We start from the raw sequence: 20,094 nt of genomic DNA on the forward strand, positions 1-20,094 counted from the left end.
GTTCAGAAAAGATTTACAAGGTTGTTGCCAGGGTTGGAGGATTTGAGCTATAGGGAAAGGCTGAACAGGCTGGGGCTGTTTTCCCTGGAGCGTCGGAGACTGAGGAGTGACCTTATAGAGGTTTACAAAATTGAGGGACATGAATAGGGTAAATAGGTAAAGGGTCGGGGAGTCCAGAACTAGAGGGCATTGACTTAGTGTGAGAGGGGAAAGATATAAAGGAGACCTACGGGGCAACTTTTTCACGCAGAGGGTAGAACGTGTGTGGAATGAGCTGCTAGAGGAAATGGTGGAGGCTGGTACGATTGCAACATTAAAGAGGCATTTGGATGGGTATATGAATAAGAAGGGTTTGGAGGGATATGGGCCGGGTGCTGGCAGGGACTAGACTGGGTTGGGATATCTGGTCGGCATGGACAGGTTGGACCGTAGGGTCTGTTTCCATGCTGTACATCTCTATGACTCTATTAGTGGCAGGACAAGGGAACCTAATTGCCGATGCGTTGTCACAACTTCGATGAGGCATTCTATGGCAGGGAAAATGGATTGAAATAAACTGTACTTGTGAATGTTTGCATGAATAGAGTCACTGTAACGTGTATGTATTGTAGTCTAATAAGGGAAGGCTAAAGGTTTTTAAAAATGAATCCATACATTGATGGTTCATTCTTTTTAAAGGGTGGAGGTAGGACGGTGCTAGCCTTTATGAAGTGTGTTTTTTCCTTTTTTTATAAAGAAAGGTTAAGACAGAGGTATTAAGCAGTCTGCTTAAAGCCAGTAGACAGCTTATGAGGCCTTGAGTTTTGTTTTAAAGTTAGAACAATAGAAGCAGCCTGAATGCCTGACTCCCACAGTAAAAGGATTTTTAGTTTTAGCATTTTGCAGTTGCTGGCATCTTAAGCTGGATGTGAAAGCCCTTATTCCTTTTTCTATGACAGCTAAATGCTGGAGTTCTCTTCCTGCTGCTAGAATTGCATGTGAGATAATCTATTTTACTGAATTTGCCTTTGCCAAGGGTGTGTTTATCGGATATTACTGTATTGGAACAGTTACTATTTAGTAGTTAAATAATCTATTCTTATATTAAATTTTGAGCTCGTCAGATTATTCTAATTTCCTCTTTCTTTCATTATATTTTAACCATTGTGTATGAATAAAATATGTTTTTCGTCAAGACTGGTAGTTTGACCGATCGAATTGCATCTAGAACACAATACCTGGCACATGCCTTCAAAATAAGGAAAAATTAAAGAGTAGACTGGGTTTGAGCTCGTTCACAACAGGCTCGCAAACAGTTTCTGTGCACTACTCTTCAATTCCATGGCTTTAGTTTTACACTTTGATCTCTTATTTGAGACTTTGTTGAAACCTTATAGAGTCATACAGTGTGAAAATAAACCAAAGGCTTCAACTCCTCCTTGCTGACCAAATTTCCCAAACTAATTGCCTGCCTTTGGCCCATATCCCTCCAAACCTTTTTTCTTCATGTACCTTTCCAAATGTCCTCAGGCAGTTCATTCCACATGAATCACTCTGTCCAAATTAACCACATCCACAGGCTCCCCCAATTAATGTTTTAGTTATGTCTTTGAAGAATGCTGTATATTTGTGAAGCATGATTTTCCTTTCATAAATAAATTTTAGTAATCATTGACTGTCTGACCCTGCCATTCTTTTCCAAGTACCTCAGCTATTAATTCTTTTGTAATAGATTTTGACTCCAGAATCCATCTGTGTTAATGTGTGTTTGTTTACACACACGGAATGAAATCTAAATGCAACAATACAGAGTTTTGTAAATAAATATTACCTCCTGATTTAAACTAACTTCAGTGCCAGCTTCATATTTACTTATGAGGATCGCAACACTCAAAAGCTTTGTTTTGGGTTTCTCCATGTGTTCAGTCTCAGCTGCAAGTAGCTTTGGTTTAGGAACTGGAGCAACCTGATTATTTTATGAAATTCATGTTCCTTTGGAAGTGTTCTCAACTTTCTGATGAATTAGAAGGATCTGCTACCAAACAAGATTTCATACCAAGACAAGCAAGAATCTGGACCAATAACAGAGGGAGAGGTTGGGGTTGGGGCTGTTTTCCCTGGAGCGTCGGAGCTGAGGGGTGACATTATAGAAGTTTATAAAATCATGAGGATTATGCATGGGGTAAATAGATACGGTATTTTTCTCTGCGGTAGGGGGAGTCCAGAACTAGATTTAGGGTGAGAGGGGAAAGATTTAAAAGGGACCTAAGGGGCAACTTTTTCATGCAGAGGGTGGTGTGTGTGTATGGAGTGAGCTGCCAGAGGAAGTGGTGGAACTTGGTACAATTACAACATTTAAAAGGCTTTTGGATGGGTATATGAATAGGAAGGGTTTAGCGGGATATGGGCCAAATGCCGGCAAATGGGATTAGATTCTGGTTGGCATGGACGAGTTGGACCGTTTCTGTGCCATACGTTTATAACTATATCTGAAGCCAAGGCAGTCTTTCTGCTCCATGCCAGTTTTTAGTTTTTTTTTGTGCTTTGAGATGAAATTGCAGTGGAAAATGGAAGAGTCTGGTACCTGTGATCCAGTCAGCACCAACAACATATAGGTAGAACTAAGAAAGTGAATCTGTTGAGAGTATGAGAAGTTAGATGCTAGATTAAAAAGCAGAACCTCAAACATTATAATCTCTAGATTACCATCTGAGCCATGTGCAAATTGGCATTGGATGAATAAGATTAGAGAGTGGCTCAAAAACTGCTTGGCGAGAAGTGGATTCTGGTTTGTAGGACACTGATAGCAGGCAGTTCAAAGCAGGTTTGTGAGGATGACATTTGGAATAAGTGGTTGTCATTTGAGGACAGGTTGGACTGGCTGGGCTTGTTTCTCCTGGAGTTGAGAAAAGTCAGGGTTGACTTGATTGAAGCATACCAGATCATAAATGGTCTTGACGAGATGGATGCGGAAAGAATGCTTTATCTTGAGAGAGAGAGAGAGAGAGAGACTGGGGGCACTGCTTTAAAATTAGGGCTCATCCTATAAGGGCAGAGATGAGGGGTTCAAATTCTTGTTACGCAAGTGACTTGATCATCACTGGGGGTAAATGAGAATGTATAGTTCAGAATACTGATAAACCATGATATTGAATCATGAGGTGTGGACTTGTTGGGCCGAAGGGCCTGTTTCCACACTGTAAAGTAATCTAATCTAGTTCAGAATACTGATAAACCATGATATTGAATCATGAAGAGTTTTGAAGGCCCAAATGGCTTATGTCTGATAACTTACATGTTAGTATGTTCGGGAGTTATCTGATTTTTGGGATATTTGAGCAAGACAGCAGTGAGATGTATGCTGACGATAGGGTGCCCACCATCATGAGGGTTTGAAAGGTTGCCTTGAAAGATTCTCGTGGAACGATAGCAAAATATCTTATACCTCATAAAATAGCAGGAACACGGAGGAGAATCAAAGTGAATGCCTGAGAGCTGTGGCACACCCTCATTTGGCCCTAAAAGATATTAAGACAGCCTCAGCTTCTTGTAAAGTAATTATTGGGAGAAAAATAAAAGTAAGCAGACAGTGTCCCAGGGATCTTCCAGCATAAAGAATGAGCATTTATAAAATGTAGTTTTATAACTTGAACTTGCATTGTTCAGTTCTCAATAAATGTTTCTTCGGCTTAAAACATGAGCCCTTGGAGGGTAGTTCTTTCTGTTAAATGGAAGTTTAAATTTCTTGTTAAAAGCTCATTGTCTCCTTTGAAATAATAATTATATTCAAATTTTGTCTGCAAGGACTGATTTAATTAATCAGTTAAAGGAGGTGTGTTTGGTCAGTTAAAGGTTTTGTATGTTAATAGCTGTTGATGCCGAGCACACACCCAGGCATGAGAGTCACATTGAGAATTCGAGCGTGTAACCAGAGTCCATTTTCCAGCTGTTGATAATGTCAGTGTTGGGAGGGAGAGGGGGAGGATGTTCGAGAAACTGGCAGAGGTGAGGAGCAGTTCAGCAGCAAGTTATTTTGCTTGGAGCAGTAGTGTCCCAGAGAGGTGAAATGGGAATGATGGAATGGGGCTGATAATGTGAGGGATGGAAGGAATCGGTTAAGGATGGATTGGAAGTGATAGGTTGACATAAAAGAATGGATTGACATGGGATTGGCTAGTTTGCAGGAGTGGGTGAGTTTCATTAGCATGACAATGTTTTGATCAGGCCTATTCCAAAGGTGTTCTTCGTACAAAAAATGAAGATTAATGAGATTTGAATGAAAAGTTTTCAAAAAGCATTACAATTGTTTGATCCCTTTTATTTTTGCATAGCTATTCTTTGTGTTATAAATAAAGAATCATGAGATTTGAATGGGAGGATTATCAAAAGGTTGTGAGCTAAATTGAAAGAAAATAGGTACTCGAATTCTGTCTTCAAGATGGTAGTGTATTTTGTCCAGAGTCCCCACATAAACCACCATGAAAAAGAGCAGTTATATTGTAGCGATAAAATGGGAGGAAGTGTGTACTGCAGATGCTGGAGATTAGAGTGAAGATTACTGGAAAAGCAAGTCAGGCAGCATCCAAGGAGCAGGAAAATCAACGTTTCGTGCAAAGGCCCTTCATCAGGAATTCTGACCTGTGCTTTTCCAGCACCACTCTAATCTTGGCGATAAAATGGGAACCTAGTCATGCGGCTAGTTTAGTTTTTGGAAGTTATTTTCTAGGATGATAGATTTGAAATTTATAGAAAGCAAATTTTGGGGCATAGTATTTAATCCTTAAATAATTTAGCCTAACCTATGTAAAATGACCTTTTCAACTCAGGGGAAAATAGTTCTTCTCAAGCAGACTTCCATAGTCTATTATTGTAGACCAAACTCAATGTCAAACTTTCAAAAAAAAAGTGTATTTGTGTTCCTATACTTGTTTTTTCACATGGGAAGTTGTATGAAGCTTGCTTTAAGTGAGAAGTTTTGATTCTGTTAAAGTTTTTTTGTAAAAGAATAACTGATACTGTTTTAATTATTATGCTTAAAGTACTATTTTAATTGCAAATGTTTTTTAACCTGGCTGGTTATAAGCATTGTGTAAATTCTAACAGATATGCTTATGCCAATGTTATGACATTGTTTTTGTCTTGCAGTTTTTGGTTGGAATGAAAGGCAAAGATGAAGCCATGGCCATTGGCGGACACTGGTCTCCCTCTTTGGATGGACCTAATCCTGAGACTGACCCTTCAGTATTGATTAGGACTGCTATCCGATGTTGTAAGGCCCTGACGAGCATTGACTTGAGTGGTTGCACACAGTGGTAAGTAATACTTCAGTTACAGGGCAGAGCCTTATAGTATAACACTAAGATTCTGTTTTCTGTTATATTTATGATTCGAGTCTTAACTGTTTGCGCTGTTGTTTTCTCGCCCAGCAGCCAACCACATTCCAGGTAAAAAATACATGACGTCGTTCTGCTAATTCTACACTTGCGGCAACCCTTATGTGGCAATGCATGTCTCATGTAGTGAGAGATGTCATTATTTCATAAGAATGACATTGGAGAGACATAAAGCATTTTAGATATAATTCATTGTTCTGAATGTGTACTTAATATACATGTATAAATGCTGTAAATCTGTATTACTATTTCATGCCAATGTGCTATATATGTGGTGTGCCTTGAAGAAAAGTCATGCGTGGAGAGGATGTCGCCACTGGGATGAATAATTAGGATGTTCAATTGATAATAGAATTGTTTTCCTTTTTTTGTGTAAATAAACTTTCAGTGATGCCACGCAAGTTCTTCTGAATTGTACAGCCAGTGTCATTTAACTGCAAGGCATTAAAGCAGTGAGTCAATATACAATTTATTTTAAAAAAAGTTTTTTGTTTTGCTTTTCACTACTAGCATCTACCCAAATAGATTTGTTACTATCCAATCTTTGGTAATGATGGAACTTTCATTATTATGACTGAGATGTGTGAATTGTTTATTCACCTGCCTGGTGCCTACAGTTGCAGTTAAGTGATATTGAACAGTGTATATGACGCATTTCTCTAGCTTGATATCCTGCGAGACATTTAGGGTCTATGTGATGTCTGATAGAATTTTCCTTTCCAATACACTTCTTCCCTTGCAACAGGTACCGTTTTGCAGAGATCCGTTACCATCGCCCCGAGGAGCACCACAAGGGGCGGACGGTTCCAGCCCATGTGGAGACCGTGGTTATATTTCTGCCGGATGTTTGGCATTGCCTTCCCACCCGTTCAGAGTGGGAAGCGCTCTCTCGTGGATACAAGCAGCAGCTGGTTGAGAAGCTCCAAGCTGAACACAAGGAGGCTGATGGAGAACAGGCACTGAACGCTAATCCTTTTCCATTTCCGCTTCTCACAGGCACAGGGACACCCACAAAAAAAGTGCATCACATACATACAGATCAAGTAACGGGCTCTTTTTATGAGCAGTGCACACATTTGAGAAGACATAGATGCAAAGCTACAGTAACTGGTAACATAGCTCCCAGCTTAGAGTCCGAGCCGACTTCCTTTCATCAATTCGGTCTCTCAGAATGAATGACCTGCAATTTCCTCAAAAGAAATGAACCAAAACCAGTACATTTGGAATCTAAGCTTTGTTTTCTTCAAATGATAGTTACTTGTATTCAGATTTCGCTCTTTCATACGCAGCAAGAAAATCAATTCCTGCTGGAAGCTTGTCACCAGTTGTTGAGTTGGGCAGGCATTGTTAGCTGTTTACAGAAATTTCTACTTTCCAAATTTTCCATATCCCCTTTCTCTTGCTTTCTTTTAACTCTAGTATGTTCCTCTTACCTACACAACCATTGGATATGCACAAACCTTTGAAAGATATTTGATTTGCAGGTCAGTTGGTTGAGCCACAGTTTCGTGCAGTGTGGGGTGTGTGGAGCAAACTCTTTGATAGCGAATATGTCTGGGGGGCTTGTACCTATTGAGAGGGAATGAGAACACACACTGTTTGGCCGCCAGGGACCATCAGTGTCTGCAGCCCTTGAATCCTTTTGTTTGATGTCATTGATCACCTTTTTGTGTTCCACAGATCTGGCTTTGATTGGCTGATGAGTGGCATGTGATCAGTTAAAATGTGTGTGTGTGTGTGTGTGTGTTTACATAGGAATGAACTGTTCTATTCAGTAACATTGAGGAGGAGTCAATCTGAGGGGCTGTTGTGACCTTTGCTACTTGCACGGATCGGCAACTCTTGTTTCAAAAAATGAGTGAATACATTTCCAGGCATTCTCCAAATATTGCTGACTATTCCTGTTTTTTATTTGAACAGGAAGAGGAGGAAAAGGATGATGGGGAGAGCAAAGAAATTTCTACACCTACTCACTGGTCGAAGCTAGATCCAAAGACAATGAAAGTAAGCAAGTTTTAAAATTTTGCTAAAGACAAAATTACTTCACTTTTGAAGCAAAAACAAGAAGGCAGATTACTACGTGATTGGCTGTAAATTGGAAGAGGAGATTGTGCAGCAGGACATGGGTGTCCTGTGCAAGGTAAGCATGCAGGTGAAGCAGACAATAAGGAAGGCAAATGGTATGTTGGCCTTCGTTGCGAGAGGTTTGGAGTACAGGACCAGGAATGTGGTGTTGCAGTTATGCAGGGCATGGGTGAGGCAGTGTCTGAAATATTGTGTGTAGTTTGGTCTCCTTTTCTGAGGAAGGTTGCTGTTGCTCTCTAGGGAGTGTAGTGCAGATTTACCAGGCTGATTCAGAGGATGGTGGGACTGATTTACGAGGAGAGGTTGACTAGATTAGGGTTGTTTTTGCTGCAGTTCAGATAAATGAGGGGGGATCTCATTTATCACTCAAGAGGGTTTGAGCTATAGGGAGACGCTGAATAAACTGGGCCTATTTTCACTGGAGCATGGGAGGCTGAGGTGTGACCTAATTGAGGTTTATAAAATCATAAGGGTAAATAGATAAGGTCTTTTCCCTGGAATGGGGGAGTCCAGAGCTCGAGGGCATAGGTTTAGGGTGAGTGGGGAAAGATTTTAAAGGGACCAGAGGGGGAACTTTTTCGTGCAGAGGGTGGTGCGTGTAAGGAATGACCTGCCAGAGGAAGTGACGGAGGCTGTAAAGGCATCTGGATAGGTTTTATGAATGGGAAATGTTCATAGTGATATGGGCCAAATGTTGGAAAATGGGACTATATTAATCTAGTTGGCATGGACGAGTTGGAATGAAGGGTCTGTTCCCATGCTGTACACCTCTAAGTACTACTTTTGATTTATAGTGTTATGGAACAGACCAGATCCCTCAAAATATATTAAGAAGGTAGCCTATGCCCTAACATTTTCTTATTTTGAACGTAGATGTCAGGAAATGTGTTCCAAATGCCATTCAATTTGTCAAACTACTCAATTTTATAAAACAATATTCAAATGCTACTGTTAAAATACAACAAAAGAAAGAAAAACTTAGAATAACTTAACTCTATTGGAAAACTAAACAATAATAGGATCCTTACAGTATGGAAACAGGCCATTTGGCCCAACAAGTCCACACCGACCCTCCAAAGAGTATCCCACCCAGACCCATTTCCCTACCCTATTACTTTATATTTCCCCTGACTATGCACCTAATCTACACGTCCCTGATCACAATGGCCAATTCATCTAATCTTTGGTCTGTGGGTTGAAACCGGAGCACCCGGAAGAAACCCATGCAGCTGTTTCATCAGTGGCTTTCCTTCCATCATCAGGTCAGAAATGGAGATCATCCCTGATTACACAGCAATATTCACCATTTATGGCTCATACTCAAGCATCCAGACTTGGGCTTGTGTGTGGTGTGAATGGTTCTTGAGTGCCAGGCATCCATTTCTAATAAGAGAAAACTAGGCATCTTCCCTTGATGATATGGGCACAGTCACGCTGAAGTCCGCTGGTAAGGTTGGTCAAACAAATCCACAGCTCCCTGGGTGTTCAAGAGGTAGAAATTATGATAAGGGAGAAAATGTGTGCTTATGACTGATGTCATAGAAAACACAATTGAGAACCAGACTGATCAGAGAAGATTTAGTGGGGAGGTTAAAAATAAATAAAAAGAGGAAAGAGAGAATATGCAAAGAGACTGATAGCTATTATAAAAATAAATTCTGAGGCCTTCTATATAAATAATGAAAGTCTAGTGAAAGGAGTAATTGGGGCAAATCAGGGACCAAGAAGAGGATTTACACTTTGAAGCAGAAGTCTTTACCAAGGACGAAGATACTATTCAGGCCATAATGAAAGAGGAGAAAATTCAGTCACTAAAAGGATTTAACCTTGAAAGGAAGTGGCATTGGTTTTGTACCTGTCGTTAAAGATAGCAAGACACCAGGACCGGGTAAGATGCATCTGAAGATACTGACCAAAGTGAAAATGGAAATTACAGGGACACTGGCAGTGATTTTTCGGTCATCTTTGAATTGGGGTGTTGCGACTGTTTGGGTTCTAAGTTTGCTCGCTGAGCTGGCAGGTTTGTTTTCAGATGTTTCATCGCCATGCTAGGAAACATCATCAGTGAAGCGCTGGTGTTCTATCCCGCTTTCTGTTTGTGTGTCTTGGTCTCTAAAGGTGGGTGCTATCATTTCCAGTTCTTTTTCTCAGAGGTTGGTAAATGTGGTCCAAATCGATGGAGTTTGGATTTGAATGTCAGGCCTCCAGGAATTCCCCTGCATGTCTCTGTATGGCCTGTCCTAGGATGGATATGTTGCCCCAGGGGAAGTGCTGTCCTTTGTCTGTATGTAAGGATAATAGTGATAGTGGGTCATGTCTTTTGGTGGCTAGTTGGTGTTCATGTGTCCTGCTGGCTAGTTTTCTGCCTGTCTGTCCACCGTGTTTGTTACAGTCCTTAGGAGAAAGTGAGGACTGCAGATGCTGGAGATCAAGAGTCGAAAGATGTGGTGCTGGAAAGGCACAGCCAGTCAGGCAGCATGCGAGGAGCAGGAGAGTACACGTTTCAGCATAAGCTCTTCATCAGGCCTCTCCTACTCTTCGGATGCTGTCAGACCGGTTGTTCTTTCCAGCACCACACTCTTCGATTTTGTTACAGTCCTTGCATAGTATTTTGTAAATGGCGTTTGTTTTCCTGGTTGTTGGTATCGGGTCCTTTTAAGGTTTATCAGTAGCTGTTTCAGTGCGTTGGTAGGTTTGTGGGCTACCATGATGTGACATTATTTGGAAATTGCAAATGTTACGCTGTTTTAGAAGTTTTCGAGGTGGTCAAGCAACTATCAACCAGTTCATCTTACTTCATTTGTTTGGGGAACATCTAGAAACAGTAATCTAGAACAAAATTAACAATCACATGGGTACATGTGACTTTATTAAGAAGAGCAAGCACTGGTTTCCAAAAGAAAAACAATGTTCAACTAATCTGCTGGAGTTTTTTGATCACTATTATATTGTTAATATGGTACATGAACTTCCAGAAGATAATTCTTATTTGGAAAGTTGATGCAGACACAGTGGGCTGAATGGCTTCCTGTACTGTAATAATTCTGTGACTGTGCCTTCCAAACTTGAGACTGCTGCTACTTAGAGGGGTAAGAGCAGCAGATACATGGAAACACAAGTACTGCAGGTTCCTCGTCAACCCACTCATGAGTTATATCTTTGTTTCTTCACTGTCATGAGATTAAAGTCCGAGAGCTCCCTCATTAATGGCAATGTTGTGCCTGCACATGTTGACTGCAACAGTTCAAGAATGTGGCTTACCATCATCTTTTTAAGGGCAGTTGGGCATTGGAAATAAATAGAGTCATAGAGATGTACAGCACAGAAAAGACCCTTCGGTCCAACTTGTCCATGCTAACCAGATATCCTAACCAAATCTAGTCCCACCTGCCAGCATCTGGCCTATATCCCTCCAAACGGCACTGGTTAGCACTGCTGTCTCACAGTGCAAGAGACCCGGGTTCAATTCCCGCCTCAGGCGACTGACTGTGTGGAGTTTGCACATTCTCTGGGTGCTCCGGTTTCCTCCCACAGTTCAAAAATGTGCAGGTTAGGTGAATTGGCCATGCTAAATTGCCCGTAGTGTTAGGTGAAGGGATAAATGTAGGGGAATGGGTCTGGGTGGGTTGCGCTTCGGCGGGTCGGTGTGGACTTGTTGGGCCGAAGGGCCTGCTTCCACATTGTTAATCGAATCTAATCAAACCCTTTCGATTCATATATCCATTCAGGTGCTTTTAAATGTTGCAATTATACCAGCCTCCACCACTACTTCTGACAGCTCATTCCATACATGTACTCTGAGTGGAAAAGTTGCCTCTTAGGTCTCTTTTATATCTTTCCCCTCTCACCTTAAACCTATGCCCTCTATTTCTGGACTCCCCACCCCGGGGAAAAGACTTTGTCTCTTTATCCTATCCATGCCCCTCATGATTTTATAAACCTCTATAAGGTCACCCCTCAGCCTCCGATGCTCCAGGGAAAACGGCCCAGCCCATTTAACCTGTCCCTATAGCTCAAATCCTCCAACGCTAGACTAGTCAATGATGCTCATATACAATGAAATAATTTCAAAAAGTAGATACATGCATAAATCCATTTGCACATATAGTTACGTACAAATGCGCAAACAGACACAGAGATACATTGGGACTGACTAACTTCCATTCTGAGTTAGGTTAAAGTCCAGGTTCCAGAGGCGATTCCCTTGCCCATGGCACTGTCCCAATCATAATGCCATAGAGATCGACAGCACAGAAAAGGCTCTTTGGCCCATGAAGTCTGCACCAGTCAAAAATGAGCGTTTAACTATTTTTATCTTGTTTTCCATCACTTAGCTCACAGTCTTATCAGCTTTGGCATCAAGTACCAAGTACGCATCTAAGTACTTCTCAATTATGGCTGTCAGCTTGAGTCAAAAAGTTAAGAATTTAAGACTTTCTGCAGTTCCTTGAGTGCTTACATAGAGGCTGAGAATCCAGTGCCCAAGCATACACACCAGATTTCTTTTAGTTGTGCTGATCTGGGAGAGTTATCTTCTGTCATGCACTGCTCAAGCGTTGGTACAAGAGGGACATTTTTTGATTCCTGGGTCACTGGGACCATTTTTGGGGAAGGAGGGACAAATGAGATGGTCTGCATCAATATTCTGGCAGATAGTTTTGCTATTGCACTTGTCTGCCAGGTAAGGGGACGCAGAATATCAATGAAACAGAGACCCATCATGCTACAGCACAGGGGTTCAGCTCTCAAACGTAGAATGTTACAGCACAGTACAGGCCCTTCAACCCTCGATGTTGCATCGACCTGTGAAAATAATCTGATGCCCATCTAACCTACACTGTTCCATTATTATCCATATATATGTCCAATGCCTTAACTTCAGCGAGTCTACTACTGTTGCAGGCAGACTGTTCCACACCCCTACTACTCAGGGTAGTAAAGAAACTACCCTGATATCTGTCCTAAATCTAGCATCCCTCAACTTAAAGCTATGTCCCCTTGTGTTAGCCTTCACCATCCGAGGAAAGAGGCTCTCACTGTCCACCCTACCTAATCCTCTGTTTATCTTGTATGTCTCGATTTGAGTGACAAGTCGATGGTCTTTATTGTTAACAGTGTAAAAGTAAGACTGATGAGTTAATGGTGTGGATTGGCAATGGAAGTATGATTTAGTTGCCATAACAGAAACACAGTTGAGGGAAAGGCTGGACTGACAACTCAGTATTCCAAGGTATAGGATCTTAAGGCGACACACAGGTGGGTGTAAAAAGGGTGGTGATGTAGCACTATTAATTAAGGAGTCAATTATTGCATTAAGGAGAGATGATGTATCGGAAGGGCCCTCAAATGAGGTTTCAGGGTAGATTTTAGGAATATTAAGGGGCCATCTACTTGGAGTGTATTACAGACCCGCAAAGAATCGTGAGCAATAGATGTGCAAATGTGTAGACAGTTCACAGAGATGTGTAAGAGTAATACAGAAGTAATAATTACCTAGGGGATTTCAGCTTTGCCGACATGGATTTCAAAAGATGACTTTGCATTGGGAGTAGACAGATTTTATGAAAATGAAGCTGGATCTGGCCCCAGTAGGCTTGAAACAGCTCCTTGCGGGTAAATACAGTAGAGCAATGAGTGGCATTCAAAAAGGAGCTGGGGAGAGTGCAGGTCCAAAATGTACCTTTTAGAGGAAAATAGCAGCAATAAATTCAGAGAACCCTGCATGTCTGGGACACTTCAGGTGTGGATAAAGAAAAAGAATAGGGCTTTAAGCAAGTTCAAAGGGAGCAATTCAACTGCAGCCCTGGAGGAATACAGGGCATGCAGGGGGGACTTAATAAAGCAATCAGAAGAACAAGAAGGGAAGATGAAGAAGGACTTGTGAACAGCATTAGGAAGAATCATAAGATATTTTATCAATACATTAAAGGGAAGAAGCTAACCAGACTAAGACTAGGGACCAAGGGCAACCTGTCTGTGAAGCTGCAAGATACTGGAAGGGGTTGAATGAATTCCTCTCTTTGGTCTTTACTCTTGGAAATGAGTTTAGGTACGGAATTCAGGAAAAGAGACTCTGAGGAACTCGCACAGTTTGACAGGAAATGGGGAGGTATTGGATGCTCTGTTGGGCTTAAAAGGAGAGAAATCCCTCACCCAGGTGAATTGCATCCTAGGCTGCTGTGGGAGGCGAGGCAGGAAATTGCAGGGCCTGTAAAACAATTTTTTAATTCCTCTCTGGACGCAGGAAGTGTCAGAGGACTGGAGGATGGCTAATGTGGTTCCACATTTTAAGAAGGATGGTAGGGATGAGCCAGGAAATTACAGACTGGTGAGTCTCGCATCAGTGGAAGGGAAACTATTGGAGAAAATTCTGAAATAGTGAATTAATGCCCACTTGGAAAGGCATGGGGAAGTTAGGAATAGTTAGCATGGTTTTGTCAGAGGGAAGTCACGCCTATCAAATTTGTTAGAATTTTTTGAAAATGGTATCATAGGTTGGATGAGGGAAGTTCAGATTGGTGTAGTTTTTATGAATTATAGCAAAGCTTTGACAAGGTCCCACGTGGGAGACTGATTGAAAAGATTAAAGCACACAGAATTGAAGGGAACTTGGTGTAATGGATCAGAAATGGCTTAGTAATAGGATACAAAAGGTAGTGGTAGAAGGCTGTTTGAGTAACTGGAGGCCAATGTTTAGCGGTCTACGGCAAGGATCTGTTCTGGGGCCCTTATTGTTTGTTATACATAAATTATATAGATGAAAATGTATGGGAAATGTCAAGCAAATTTGTAGATGAAACCACGATTGGTCGAGTGGTTTATAATGAAGATGATGATTGTAGGTTATAGGAAGTTATAAATGGATTAGTCAGATTAGTGGCAGATGGAATTAACCCTCATAAATGTGAGATTATACACTTTTGGAAGAAGAAACAAGGTGAGGAAGTATTTAATGAACACTGGATAGCTTAGAGGAACAGAGGAATACTGGGGTAATTATTCAGAAGTCCATGTGAATGGGATAGTTAAGAGGATGTATTGGACACTTGCTTTCATCAGTTGTGGCATGGAGTATAAGAGCAAGAAGTTAATGTTGGAGTTGTACAGAACATTGGCCAGGCCACAACTGTGCAGTTCTGGTCACCTCACTTCAGAAAGGATGTGATAGCGCTAGAGAGGTTACAAAGGAGGTTCACCAGGATGTTGCCACGGATAGTGAAATTGAGCTAAAGGACAGATAGGCTTGGTTGTTTATTTTTAGAGCAGAGAAGACTGAGAGGGGATGATTGAGGTGTGTAAGATTATGGGGGTTGTGGACAAGGTGAATAGACAGCAGAGTCAAAAAGTATGGCACTGGAAAAGCAAGCCAGTCAGGCAGCATCCAAGGAGCAGGAGGGTTGATGTTTCGAGCATAAGCACTTCATCAGGAATGATGAATAAGCTTATGCTGAAAACGTCAATGCTCTTGCTCCTCAGATGCAGCCTGACTGGCTGTGCTTTTCCAGCACCGTACTTTTTGACTCTGATCTCCAGCATCTGCAGTCCTCACTTTCTCCTGAATACAGAGCAGCTGTTTTAGGGTAAAGGGGAGGAGATTCAGAGAGGATTTAGGGGGTAAGAAAAGTGGGAATCTGGAATGCACTGCCTGGGAAGGTAGTGGAGACTGGAAACCTTCCAACCTTTTAAAAAATGTATTTGGATGAGCACTTTGAGTATCGTAACATTTAAAGATGTGGGATAAGTGCGGGAAATTGAGATTAGTTTACTTGTAACTGGTACTTTTGTTGGTGCAGACGTGATGAGGCAAAGGGCCTTTTCTACGTTTTATGAATTTATGAATGGGATGTACATGTTGTTAATGTTGTGTAAGGATAAGAAGAAACTTGGTGATAATGGTTGCACTACTTACAAGTATCTGTATATTGAGTTCATCATATAGCTTGCATATCAAGACGCGTATCTCAGCTTGGTACACCTTCATGAGACTTGTAAAAGAATCCCTCTGTTAGCGTGAATACATACATGTGTACAGACTATTTTCTGATCTATTCAAGTCCAATCTTAAAGCTCTTTGTTGAGGTATAGCTTGAATTGCTCAGTCAGTAATTGTTCAATGCACACAACAAGAAGACTCTACGAGGAGAGTTAAAAATCACACAACATCAGGCTGTAGTGTTGTGTTTAATTGGAAGCACACTAGCTTTCGGAGCATCGCTCCTTCATCAGGTGGTTGTGGAGGACACAATTGTAAGACACAGAATTTATAGCAAAAGTTTACAGTGTGATGTAACTGAAATTATACATTGAAAAATACTTGACTGTTGCGTCTTTCATCTGTTCGAATACCATGATAGTTTCACTTAATTCATGTGTAAATTACAAAACTTTTTTTAAAAAGTTGCATTCTCAGGTTAACTGTAACAATTGGTGTTAACTAGACAATATGTTGAAGGTGTTAGCTCCCTGTGGGCTCTGTCTATGCCATAATGTTTAGACTGTTTCTAATCTAAAACGTGAGATAACAGAGTCTTGCATGAATTCATGCAGTTTTTGAGCAAAGTACAATGTAACTCTGCAAGTACAAATTCACCCCACAAATGTGTGTGCGTGAGTGTAGAGTGGTCTAGGTCTCTCAGAGGGGGTGTATGTGTGGGTGTGTATGTGTAGTGCAATGGGTGTTGCAATGTAGTGTGAAATGTCCCAGTTGAGGCCCTCCCTATGGGTACGGAACTTAGCTATCAGCCTCTGCTTGGCCACATCGGAAAGATCCCAAAAGGATCACGGATCATGAACCCACTCAAGTCAATCTACAACAGAGACTACGCAGAGAAACTTTGCCACCGTACCTCTTGCAAGCTTCTCAATCATCTTGTGCACCAAATCCACAGCAGGCACCACAACCTTGAAATTCACATGGAGTCCACACTCTCATCACGACCTTGCCAAACAGACAAGGTGACAAAACCACACCACTTACATGCACACCAAGAACAAAAAGCTGGAGAAACTTGGCATTCCTACCAGTAGTAGCAAAGCCCATCCTGGCACCACAGTAGATAACATTATCACTGCGGAGAAGTCTATGAACAACTTATCGGACCACGCCCTTCGGCTGGAAGAGATTGAAGTCCTGAGCAGGGGTCTCAACTTCTGCCCCACCATCAAAATAGACCCATTGGTTTTTGCAGCAGACACTGAGGAGTTCATCAGACGAATGAGACTCTGGGAATTCTTTCAAGGTGCCAGTAGTGATCCCAACGAGCCCACTGATGAACTGGAACAGTCATCACAGGGATCTGTAGAGAAGCGACCAAAGAAGGTGTCAACTTGGACCCCACCGGAGGGCCGCTGCCCTGGGCTTGACATGTATGCTCAAACCGTCAGGAAGTATATAAATGCCAGATTCATCAGCCGTGCCCACAAGATAGAGCAAAACATCACATGTTCACAACGCAACTCCATCCAGGCTCTCAAAACTAATCACAACATCGTCATCTAATCAGCAGATAAAGGAGGAGCCATTGTCATTCAGAATAGAACAGATTACTGCAAGGAAGTGTACTAGCAACTAAACAACCAGGAACACTACAGGCAACCACCAGCTGATCCGACCAAAGAACACCACCCGTGAATTAAACACATTGATCAGGACTTTGGATCCAGTCCTTCAGAGTTCCCTACGCGTCCTCAAGCCACGTACTTCTCGTGTAGGCGACTTCTACTGCCTTCCAAAGGCAGTCCCATCGTATCAGGCAATGGGACCCTGTGTGAGAATCTCTCTGGCTATGTTGAAGGCTGGATCCCCAGCTTCTGTCGCAACACTATGGATTTCTTACAGAAACTCAGCACCCACGGACCAGTCGAACCAGGAACATTCCTCGTCACAATGGATGTTTCAGCACACTTCACCAGCATCCCCCACAATGATGGCATCGTGGCATCAGCCTCCGTACTCAACACCAACAACTGCCAATCTCCAAACACCGTCCTACAACTTATCCGCTTTATCCTCGATCACAACGTCTTTACCTTTGACAGCCAGTTCTTCATCCAGACACACAGAACCGCTATGGAGACCAAATTTGCACCCCAATATGCCAACATCTTTATGCACAGGTTCGAACAAGACTTCTTTTCTATGCAGGACCTCCATCCAACATTATACACCAGGTACATTGATGACATTTTCTTCCTCTGGATTCATGGCGAGGATAAAACTACATAGTGATATGTAGTTTTAACTACAAGTTTCATCCTGCCATCAAACTCACCATGGGCTGCTCTCGACTATCTGTCTCATTCTTGGACATATGCATCTCCATCAAGGATGGATACCTCAGCATCACACTCTACCGCAAACCCACAGGCAACCTCATAACGCTAGACTTCTTCAGCTTCCACCCAAAACATATTAAAACAGCCATCCCCTATGGACAAACCCTACGCGTACACCGGATCTGTTCAGATGAGGAGGAACGTGATAGGCACCTGGAAGTACTCAGGGATGCCCTCATAAGAACTGGGTATGATGCTCGGACATGTTCCGACATGCCACAACAAGGAACTGTAATGACCTCCTCGGGAGACAGACACGTGCTGCAACTGACAGGGTACCCTTCGTTGTCCAGTACTTCCCAGGAGCTGAAAACCTACGCCATGTTCTTCGTGACCTGCAACACATTATCAATGAGGATGAGCACCTCGGCAAAACTACAGGTGACCCATTGCACTACACACACACACAGACCCAGTTGCACACATATACATATACGTTTGTGGGGTGAATTTGTACTTGCAGAGTTGCATTGTACTTTGCTCAAAAACTGCATGAATTCATGCAAGACTCTGTTATCTCACGTTTTAGATTAGAATCAGTCTAAACATTATGGCACAGACAGAGAACACAGGAGACTAACACCTTCATCATATTGTCTAGCTAACACCAATTGTTAGAGTTAACCTGAGAATGCAACTTTTTTTAAAAAAAGTTTTATACATGAAAGAAATGAAACTATCGTGGTATTCAAACAGATGAAAGACTCAACAAACAATCGAGGTATTTTCAATGTATAATTTCATTGTGTCCTCCACAACCACCCGATAAAGGAGCGTGCTCTGAAAGCTAGTGTGCTTCCAATTAAACCTGTTGGACTATAACCTGGTGTTGTGTGATTTTTAACTTTGTACACCAGTCCAACACCGGCATCTCCAAATCATGAATACTAGGAAAGGAATGGACCCTCAGATTAAAAGTTGGATACTCTTGACTGAGTGGTCTGAGCTCAAGTCCAATCTTCAGTAATTTTCCAAAATGATTGACATGTAAATACCCAAGTAGACTTCAGGTTCAGCCTCAGGTACATCTCCAGTCAATAGCAAGGAGCTGACTCATTGGATCTAGATTGTACAACAAATATAATTGATTTCTTGACCCCTGCTACCTTCCCATATTTGGTTCCAGTGCCTGGGCTGTTCAGGGTTATTCCCAGTCTTCCAAAACTAGGGTAGAGAGCGAGGAAAGAAAATTGACTAACATAGCCAGACATGAAAAATATTCCGTGAGCATAACAGGTAACGGCAGAGATGAGGTGCATGCTGGAAGATAGTTTAGAGGACACCGGAACCGATGGGAACCACTATAGGCCACATCCTTAATGAATAGTAAATGAAAACAAAATTCTTCCTTTTCTCAGGTTAACGATCTTCGAAAAGAATTGGAAAGTAGGAATCAAAGCTCGAAGGGGTTGAAATCCCAGTTGATAGCCCGGCTAACAAAACAACTAAAAACTGAGGCGGAGAAAGAAGAGCAGAAGGAATCTGAGAAATCTGAAAGAGAAGATGATGACGAGGACGATAAAAGATCTGAAGATGACAAAGAGGTACCATTTGCAATTTTTCAGTGTTTATGCTTAAAGGTATTGTCCAAAGAGACACTGGCACATGGCAAGCTGGGGGCAGGATTGTACCAATTTACTGTGCGTGCTGTGTGAGAGGCCATGCTAGACCTGGATGTGGACCCTCTGAACTGGACGCAGAAGCTAGCAATCGGAGGGTCTGAAACATTGTAGGTGTGCTGTGTGGGTTTGACCACTGTTGAGGACTGTTTTCTGCTGGATCATCTTCTTCCACCCAATCAACTGATAGCTGTGGAAATGTATCCTCAAGCCTATTTCCAGGAATTTCAGTGAATTATGGGCTTCTGGGTTTGAATATGGTTTTGAAAAGTTGTATTCAAAAGGTGCTGGAGGAACTCAGCAGGTCTGGCAACATAGAACAGTACAGCACAGAACAGGCCCTTCAGCCCACGATGTTTTGCCGACCACTGATCCTCATGTGTGCACCCTCAAATTTCTGTGACCATATGCATGTCCAGTAGTCTCTTAAATGTCCCCAATGACCTTGCTTCCACAACTGCTGCTGGCAATGCATTCCATGCTCTCTCAACTCTCTGTGTAAAGAACCCGCCTCTGACATCCCCTCTATACTTTCCTCCAACCAGCTTAAAACTATGACCCCTCGTGTTAGTCATTTCTGCCCTGGGAAATAGTCTCTGGCTATCGACTCTATCTATGCCTCTCATTATCTTGTATACCTCAATTAGGTCTCCTCTCCTCCTCCTTTTCTCCAATGAAAAAAG

The 20,094-nt window shown here is 42.0% G+C and overlaps 1 protein-coding gene across 4 annotated transcripts in view; it reads left to right on the forward strand.

Moving 5' to 3' along the window:
• ccar1 (cell division cycle and apoptosis regulator 1) overlaps positions 1-20,094 on the forward strand; it is a 131,172-nt gene that overhangs the window by 68,797 nt on the left and 42,281 nt on the right. For all 4 annotated transcript variants that reach the window (XM_043683131.1, XM_043683130.1, XM_043683132.1 and 1 more), the window contains exons 13-16: positions 5,125-5,291; positions 6,118-6,328; positions 7,293-7,376; positions 19,151-19,336. In XM_043683131.1, the coding sequence (XP_043539066.1) occupies positions 5,125-5,291; positions 6,118-6,328; positions 7,293-7,376; positions 19,151-19,336 (648 nt within the window). The remainder of the gene's footprint in view (positions 1-5,124; positions 5,292-6,117; positions 6,329-7,292; positions 7,377-19,150; positions 19,337-20,094) is intronic.

The sequence above is a fragment of the Chiloscyllium plagiosum genome, chromosome 46 (genome assembly GCF_004010195.1).
Source record: "Chiloscyllium plagiosum isolate BGI_BamShark_2017 chromosome 46, ASM401019v2, whole genome shotgun sequence".
NCBI classification, from domain to species: Eukaryota; Metazoa; Chordata; class Chondrichthyes; order Orectolobiformes; family Hemiscylliidae; genus Chiloscyllium; species Chiloscyllium plagiosum.